At 51.9% G+C, this 9,374-nt stretch overlaps 1 protein-coding gene across 1 annotated transcript in view; it reads left to right on the top strand.

The window, feature by feature from the left end:
• The window catches only part of Bag2 (BCL2-associated athanogene 2), a gene marked incomplete in the record, with an annotated part of 10,225 nt that extends 1,158 nt beyond the window's left edge, over nucleotides 1-9,067 (top strand). The window contains 2 exon segments of the mRNA XM_013505839.1: nucleotides 6,978-7,087; nucleotides 8,139-9,067. Of these exon segments, the coding sequence (XP_013361293.1) occupies nucleotides 6,978-7,087; nucleotides 8,139-8,551 (523 nt within the window).
• Between the last annotated feature and the right edge of the window lie 307 nt (nucleotides 9,068-9,374).

The following is a 9,374-nucleotide window of genomic DNA, read 5'->3' as shown; positions in this document are numbered from 1 at the left end:
CGGGCCCTCCTCCGACCGCGGCCCTCCGAGCTGAGTCCCCGGCTCGGGCGCGAGTGAGCGCCGCGCACCGGGGTCTGGAGCGCAGAGTCGCGGGCGGGTCCCGGACGCGAGTTCTGATCCCCGCGTGGACGCGGTGAGGTCACCGCGTGTCCAGCCCTCCCACCGAGGAGGACACCGTGCGTCTCGTTCACTGCAGAGACTTTCCTGGTCATGTAGACTTGTAAGTTTGCTTCTTCCTTAAAACATGTAATGCTGACTGACATCTAAGAAGGATTTCACAAGATAAGCAAAAATAGAAAAGTGGGGGCCAGGGCTGTAGCTCAGCCGCGCAGCGCCCGCCTGGCCAGCGCGAGGTCCCGAGTTCGACACCCGGCACCCACACGCACAAAAAGCCGAGGCTGCACCTGTTAAAGCTTTTCTTGAAAGCACCCAGCAGCAGAGCCTATACGCCCTAAAAACCAGACTCGTGCCCGGAAGGGGGCTTCTCAGAGGACAAGCGGGGCTCTCGCGTCGCCCTGCTCCGGTTCAGCTTCACGGAGTGTCCTGGGGTCGCGGGACTGGGCGCTGTGCGCGTCTGCGCTGGGTTCTTCAGCCCCGGATCCAGCGCTGGCGGCTGTGGATGAAATTTCTTCCATTTAAAGCTGGAAACACGGTGATCCCGCATGCTTTATGACTGAGCATGAACAGGCCTCTGTGGTGCTTGAAATGCTTGGAAATACTTGGCCCACGCTACGGGCTTGGAAGAATTGTCATTGGTTCTTAATACTTTTGTCTTTACACTAGTCTTTTTTTTTTGTCTTTAAACTTTGCATCTCGTGGTTTCTTGCTTCCTCCTAAGGAGGTGCCTCCTTTCCCGGCGTTTTCATGGCTGTTTCCATGGGCTCTGGATACTATTGCGGCTTCTCAGCTGCGTGTGCACTGTTCGGATGGCGGCCTCTGCCCTGGTGGATGGACACTCGTGGTCACACAGGGTGGTCGAGGCCGAGGGGTCAGCGGCCCGGCCCTGGCCACACAGCCGGACGGCGGCCCCGCCGCTGAGCTGGCTGTCAGGCCTCACCAGGACGCCCGAACGTGTAAATGAATGTGTCCTGTTTCACAGTGGAGGCTGGTACGCGCCGCATAGGTGACTGTTCTATTTAGATCGGCCTTTAGTCCAGTAAACGCGGAGCCCTCCGTGAGGTTCCCTCGGGCGCGGAGCGGCTGGCCTGCGGAGACTGGCGGGAGGGGCGACAGGGCTGGCGAGGAGGCGTCTGCGCGTCCCCGCAGCCGGCACACGCCTCCGCGGAGGGCAGGGGCAGCGGGCAGGGCCCGACCCGATCGTCCTGTGCCGCCTTCTCACCGCCCGCAGTCCCGCGGGGACGCTGACTCACAACGCAGGACAGCGGGGCCGCCCTGTAATTTCAGAGCGCCTAGCCCGCGAGGCGGGAGCCGCACCCTCCGTCTCAGACCGGGCGTGCAGACCTTCGGAGGCCTGCGGGGGCCAGCACTGAACCCGGCTGATGAAATCTAACACTCTGACGGGTAGAAAAGCCCTTCAGACTCTGCAGGCTGCTAGAACACTAGCCAGGTGGCTTAGCGTCCTTCGACCCGGTATCAACGCGAGGCAGCTCTGAGTCTGAGAACCTGCTTCGGAAATCACTGCAGATGAAGCCGTGAGAACGCGCCCTGGCCCGCTCCCCCACTTCCGGAGGCGCAGATTCTGTTCCTGGTGCTGAGCTTTTGCTCACCAGGCGCACAGGGTCACCGTGAAGCCAGGGCCGCCCGGTTCGGCGAGCCACACGCGTGACCTCAGTCACCAGCGCCTCATCACCCGCGGTGGACAGGTGAGGGGCGGGCTGAAGAGCAGCTGCTCGGGCCCACAGCTCGCCCACGCTGCCCGGCCCTCTCCGAGGCCACCAGCTGTCCCCCTCTGCACCCAGGCTGCGGCGGTGACTGTGGACCTGAGGCTGGTTGCCACGGGCGACTGCTCTGCTTCTGTCCTCATCACTAGGCTGAGTGCGGCTTTTTGGGGGAGCGGTGGGGGAAGCTGCTTCCCGTGACTCTGACAACATCTTCAGGAGCGTGGCCCAGCCCAGCCGCGCTGCAGAGGAGGATAAATTCCTTCCCGCCGGGACTCTAACGTGCCTTGCTGCTAAGAGAAGCGTTGTCACATGAGGTATCAGATGAGATATGAAGAAATCGGAAGGGTAAAGTGAGACGGTTTATCCAAGCAGAGTCAGCAGTCAGAAGGAAAATAACAGGGAGACTGGGAATGGTCAGGGACACAACAGCTGAGAATTTTGTAGAACTAAAGGAAACGACATAGCTTAAAAAAAACTATACCAGTAAGGATAGTGTTAACTGATAAACAATACGGGTATTTTCAAATAAGCTCAGTGGAGATCTGGGTTCAGCTTTTGAGAAGGAAAAGCTGTAAGCAGAGGCACAGAGCTGGCGGGGGTGTGGATTGCTCCAAGGAGAAGGCAGGCAGGTTGTGTGGGCGCCTGCCCAGGGGCCTGGGCTTTAAAAGTGATCACTTGGCTGACCAGGGTCATGGAGAAAAAATGTTGCAGGCAGACAAAATAGCACACAAAGGCCCACAGTGCCAAAACCCAGCAGTCTTCACAGCCTAACGAGTAATTTCTGCTTCTGCTATGAAATAAAAATTACATAAGAATTTCTATGGGTGAGATCTGTTTTTCACAGGGAAAATATCCTGGTAATTTTATTCCTTTTGTGGGGGTTGAGATAGGGTCTCATTATGTAGTTCAGGTGGCCTTGAATTCACTATGGAGCCCAGGCTAGCCTCAAACTTGAGGTGATGCTCCTGTCTTAGCTTCAGGACTGCTGGAATTACAGGTATGCGCCCCCACAGCCAGCTAACCCTGGTAATTTCTATGAACAGGTAAAGAAGGCTTGTGGGGGAAAAAAATCTTTCACAAAGCCTAAACAGTTTTAATTTCACTTGGTATTATTTAATGATGGAATATTTTCATAGATTTATATTTTTTCTTTTGTCTTCTTTTAATCCATTCTTAACTCCACAAATGCACTATTGTAAATAACTGTTGTCAATGAAGCCTTCCTTTTTAGAATAGAATTCTATTCTCTTTATCAGCTTGGATCTGAGTGCAGACTTGCGTGTTGAAAAGTTAGTGTACTCTTGCGTCAGTTTCTCATCCCTTGGTCACGTCTGTGTCATTTATCGAAATGTTGGAGTCACGGCTGACATTTAGCACAGGCATTTCCTTTAGTGCCAGCTCGGTCTTTGTCGGGTGTGCTGGTCTGCAGCGTACGTCACTCTGCTGATTCAAACCTCTGAGTAAAGAATGAGCTAGAGGGGCTGAGGCTGCATGTGTCCTGCCTTAAGGAGCCCTGTTTGTTTTTCAGCAGGGTTGTCACATTCTTGCCAGGTCCTTTACTTACTGGCTCTTCCGAGTACCAAGTCCCACACAGATCCCCTATCTGCAAGAATGAAGCCACCCTGGCTGCGGACCGGGTGCTATTCTGGGGTAACAGGTGGTGGTGGGAAAGCATGTGTGCGGCTGGGACGGGAGCCTGTGTTGGAACGGACGCGTGCTACAGTGCGGGTGACTCGTTCCTTCTGTGCCCACGGAAGGCAGCGTGTAGATGAGCTCTGCCCTAATCTTAGATTTCTGGATCACCCAGACGCTGAGGACAAGCCCGTCATCTCAGCCCACAAAATCCGGCCACTCAGTTTCTGGGACCTGCAGCGAGAGAGTGCTGTGGAGAGAGAGAGCTTTACATTTGCACGTTCTTCCCGCTTGGCCATAGTGCTGCTGCAGCCCCGGCTCTCAGTGACCTGATGTGGTGCCTCTGTCTTCCATCAGGGCTGCACCCCAGAAGCCGAGCTGGCTCCCTCTGACCGCCAGACAGAGAGGCAGCCACACACACACCACCACTGCCCTGCTGCACGCTGCGGGCCTCTTCAGTGCCCTGAAGGCAAGATAAGGAGCAGGGTCGGAAAGCAAGAGGCAAAAGCTATCACCTTTTCTTTCGCAGATGATTGCACTATCAGCCTGTTAGAACTAATGCATCCAAGAAAAAAGAACTAATGCAGCCAAAGATTGACCATTGAAATTAACACGTGTAAATAAATGTTGCCAGTTACAAGTTGAACAGCATTTCTGGAACAGCAATAATTGACTAAAAAATGTAATTAAAATCACTCATGTTAGCAAAAATACCCACAAAGCTACTATGAAGAATGTTTAAAATTCTCATAAAAGCCAGGCATGGTAGCACATGCCTGGAATCCCAGCCCTTAGGAGGCTGAGGCAGGAGAATCATAAATTTAAGGCCCGTCTGGACAATAACTTGTCTCATGTGTACTGTAAACATGAAAGAAAAAAAAATGAGGATCAAGAAATGAATGGAGAGGGAGGGAAAGGGATGAGAAGAGGAGTGAAGCTGTGCTGTGGACGTGCACCGGGCCCGCCCAGGGAGTGTGGACAGCACGCATCACCGAAGCCCCTGCGAAGGGTCTCAGTCCCACCCACCCGGCAGACGGCACACAGATGAAAAAGAAAGGCAAAGAGCAAAAGTTTTGCAGTTGAGGCACTCTGGGGTGACCCGCTGTTCTCTCTGGAAGAAAAGGCTTTGTCTCCAAAAGCTCATGGCTTTTGTTAGTATCAGTCAGGGAGGTGGGTGGGATTGCAGCAGAGCGCATAGGAAGAAGAAACTGTAGCCGTGCCAGGCACAGAGGCCTCCAGTCAGCAGTGCATGGATAGTTTTGATGTGTGCAAGGCTGGCACCTTTAGCGCCGGGAAGGTGTCATTGAGTCCCATGGCCGCAGCCGAGAGGTTGTCTCATGTCTTACCCTGCACTCTCACAGGCTCCTGCTCGAGCCTCCATTCCAGTTGTTACACGGAGGCTCCCACCTTTGCTATTAATGAGACCACCGGTGCCCAGGCTGGACTCCATCACATTCTTTTAGCCAAGTAGGGGAACATCTGTGTCTACGTAGCCAGCTCTGTGCATCTCAGGGAACAAGGTGAAGGCGAGGTCATGGCAAGGGCTTTGTGTCTCAGGAGAGAGCGGGTCTGGTCTCCTGCGATGTCCTGCACACACACACTCCCTAAAAACACTGAAAAAAAAAAACTTCAAACACTGAAACAAAAAGTCAAAGAAAGGCTATGAAAGATTTAAGTAATTTTTTTTAGAAAACCAAATAAACTTGCTGGGAAGTTTATATGCGAGAATAAAGGTCCATAAGCAGCTTATCTTTAAGAATACTGCTGAGCCTGCTCTATCAAATATTAGGGCACATTATAAGGCTGATGCTGTCTTTTAAAACACATGTTGGTATAAGATCAAATACCGCGGTATATGGTAGTGTTACGGCAAAAATTCGGGCTGTATTCCGCAAGAGACCAAAGAGAACAGACAAAGTTTTAATTTAGACCGGTCACCTCTCATCCCGACTTGCAAGTCCGGGAAGTGGGCGTGGACCTGTCTTTGTTCCCAGGTTATATACATTTTTGGTTTCCATGGTAACAGAGAGGAATGTTGTAGCCCTGGCCACATGTTGTTTTCCTTGTGCCATGTAACCGGGTCGGGCTCCGGTCATGAGCCCAACCACAATGATATATACGTTCTGTACTCTGTTTTATATGTCCCCCTTTAGATAACCATACATTTCCTTTATGGTTACAATGTTTACCTAGGGCCAGGAGATGGAACTGCCCAAGCAGGGTCACGGAGGATCACCTAGGCCTAGGCGCCCCCTTATCTTGGGGAGACATTCCTGGGCAGTGTTGATCTAGGGAATTAGCTCTTACACTGTCCCGGGAGGCTTCCCAAGGCACCATGTAGGCTTTTACCAAAACTATTTTATCTAAAATAATATGCTAAGATTCATTGCCCCCTACAGTAGAGACTTCAGAGATAAATTTAATGTACAAGTGGGTAGGGGAAAATGGCTCACTAGTTAGAGCAAAGTAAAACAAAATCCTTACCTAACCACAGGAGTAGATTCTAGTGGCAAATACACAAAACTTGAAACTATAAAGTTAATGAGAAAACTATTTTATGATCTATTAAGATCTGATAACTCCAGAGCATAAACTGTCAGGTAAAACATACCAATAAGAGGCTCCTAGTGGGGCAGGAGCACTGGACCCTGGCTCCTCGGGAAGCCGAGGCAGTCTGTGAGTTGGACACCTGCCTTGGTGACACCGCAAGACCCCGTCTCAGGGAGACCCTGTCCAGTGCAGGCCGTTGTAACAAGGGATGAGAGCTGAGGCGACCGCACATCTGTTCACATCTGGGTATACAGAGTCACACCTGGAAACCTCGGAGGGGGTGATTTATACCGAGAGTGGGCGGGCAGCCTGATGGCCCCCTGGAGCAGAAAGAGGTGCAATCAGATGGGACCACACATGGAACATTAGAGAGCACCGGAAACCGGTGCTTAGGAGTACGCCCAGGAAACCTGATGGTCCTAGAAAGACAGTAATAGTGCAACAAAAAGAAAAAAACCGAATCCGATAGAAATGTAAAATATACAAATACACAAATAACGCAAATAAAATAGAACAGTTGCCCTCTGAGCAGGGAGAAAATAGAAAACAGAGCAAAATAAGTAAATTGGAAATAAAAAAAGGCTGGGCAGAGTAGTGCGCCTGTAATCCCAGCATTCATCCACTTGGGGAGGCTGAGACAGGAAGATTGCTACAAGAGCCAGCCTGAACTGCATAGCGAGACTCTGCTCTCAAAGAAAAAAATGGAATGTTTTTGTTTCTGAAGCAGTCTCATTTGAACTTGCTTATGTAGCCCAGGCTGGCCTCAAACTTGCTGCTGTCCTCCTACATCAGCCTCCCAAGTAATGGGATTACAGGCATGCACCACCATACCTGGTCATTTTTAAAAATGAACAAACTGTTTCAAAAAGCACTCCCAATGATCTTAGATTCGAGTTGGGATGCAGGCACAGGAAGAACAATGCAATGGTGACCTTTGTTTCCCCAATTACGCAGGGTTGAAGCTCTGCGGGAAGCAGCGACTGCTGTTGAGCAGGAGAAGGAAGTCCTCTTGGAGATGATCCACAGCATCCAGAACAGCCAGGACATGAGGCAGATCAGTGACGGTGAGAGCCGTGGCGCTTCCTCTGCAGGGTCTGCAGGGGTCCTGCTGGTCGGCGGCGGGGGGCTGCGGGGGCCGGCGGTCGAGTTCCCCGCCCCCACGGCCCGCGCGGTGCAGCTGTGTGTGCTCGCGCCCTCGGCCTCACAGTCCCCACTCCGGTGCCTGGCAGGTCCTGCGCTGCCGCACACGAAAAGCAGCAGGTGACAGGGGAGCAGGGCCAGAGGCCTAGACAGAGGGGTGGAGCTGAGGTGTGAGTGGAGAGAAGTGGGGGAAATTTAGGGCAGAGGTGTAGGACCAGAACACCCACTAACGTGAGACTGCACTGTCGCCTTTGCAGGAGTGTGTGGCTGTCCACGGAGGGCGGGTCCCTTGTGGGTCCCTGTCACGAGCACCAGGCTTCCCGCTGGGTCCTCGGTCTCCACAGGGCAGCCAGGGCCAGGCAGCTGGTGAGCTGAGCAGTCTGACCCAAGACCAAACTGTCACTCATGCCTATGCTGTCGCTCGGTCTCTTCACCGGCCTGGCCAGGGCCTGGTGAGTTAGGAAGGCAGTTGTGGAACGGGACATGGAGATCAGTGCACAGCTGACAGAGCTCCGTCCTACACTGGCCACGACCTCACCTCTGGCCTGGGTCAGCCAAGTCCGGGAGGGGTTGAAGTCTGGGCCCCAGCCCGAGGCCAGCTCCTCCTCCACTGTCCCGCCTGACTTCTCACTGGAAGCTGGGCACGTCCGACCTCTGCAGTGCTTCCCAGCGTAAGCCCTACTTCCACTTTTTGCTCACTGTCTGCTAAATGCAGAGCTTCCCAACCCGTGCAGACCTGAGGCACCCGCCACCCGGTGTCCGCGTGGATTTTCAGGGAAAGACACTCTGCACCCTTGCTCTCCAGGCTAACACTCCTCAGTTACTTGTGTGCTAGAATTTTAGTCTTTACTTTTAAAGAGTTCCATAGCAGAAGTGATTAAAAGGTAAAGTTAGGCACCACCGAATACCTTGGTGTTCTTGTGGTGGATAGTTTCTGTCCCTGCTGATTGGTATTTCACAACCTTTTGTGTTCAGGAGAACGGGAAGAGTTAAACCTGACTGCGAACCGTCTGATGGGACGAACCCTCACCGTTGAAGTTTCGGTAGAAACAATCAGAAGCCCGCAGCAGGAAGAGTCCCTAAAACACGCCACGCAGATCATCAATGACGTGCTCAGTAAGTTCCTGGATGACCTGGCCAACGCCAAGAGTCACTTAATGTCGCTGTACAGCGCGTGTTCCTCTGAGGTGCCACCCGGGCCGGTGGATCAGAAGTTTCAGTCCATAGTGATTGGTTGTGCTCTTGAGGATCAGAAGAAAATCAAGAGAAGACTAGAGACTCTGCTTAGAAATATCGAGAATTCGGACAAGGCCATCAAGCTGCTGGAGCATTCGAAAGGCATCGGCTCCAAAGCTCTGCAAGCAAATGCCGAGAGCAGGCTGAATTAGTCCTCGAGCGTGCAGGCCAGAGGGTCGTGTAAGGGTGACAGGATGCTACTGATGCTCTGTTAGGTGTCACCGCTGATAGGGTACTGCAGATGAGGAAGCTACTGCCGTGTCAGGGTGTTCCGGCTCAATTAAAACTAGTATTTTAATTATATGGACTTTTTAGACTGAATTCTTGCCTCGCACTAGGACCTGGCTCTACATATTTTCTGTTTTGTAGATGCGCACATTACGTGAAGGAAGGGAGGGCTCGGCGGCTCCCAGGGCCTGGGGCCAAGCGTGCAGGGTGCCTAGAGGGCTCAGGGATAATGGCAGCCCCTCCCACACGCTCCCACTCAGTGTTTTTCGGTGTCTGTGCTGGATTATTTTGAAGCTAAAGATTTATGCATCTCCTAATATATTTTTACATACTTGGACACTAGGCATACAACAGGAGAAAGTCACCTTCAGTTTTACCAGTGTGATTAATTACATATCCACTTTGTCTCTCAAATGCACTCTTCTGAAATTTCTATGTTATAACTAGTCTTTTCTTCTTGGAATGGTGCCTGTCAATTTAAAAGCTCTATTTTGTGTAGCTGTGCCACAATTATGGGTCCATTTCCCTCTTCTTGGACGTGTAGGTTTTTCCCACCTTGGTGCTGTTCCTAAGGATATTCACGTGCAGAGCTTTATCTCTGTATAAATTCCCACTTGGGGTGTACTGGGTCAAAGGGGATATACGTTTTCATGGCCTAACACTTATTTCTACACTTTCTGTATAAAAGTCCTATCAGTTTCTACTCTTCAGTAATTAAATGTAGCCATTTCATTGAAATCTTTTCAA

This window comes from Chinchilla lanigera, unplaced genomic scaffold (assembly GCF_000276665.1).
Source record: "Chinchilla lanigera isolate Chin_1 unplaced genomic scaffold, ChiLan1.0 scaffold00101, whole genome shotgun sequence".
NCBI classification, from domain to species: Eukaryota; Metazoa; Chordata; class Mammalia; order Rodentia; family Chinchillidae; genus Chinchilla; species Chinchilla lanigera.
The sequence above is the reverse complement of the archived record's forward strand: the minus strand, read 5'-3'. Positions and strand labels throughout refer to the sequence as shown.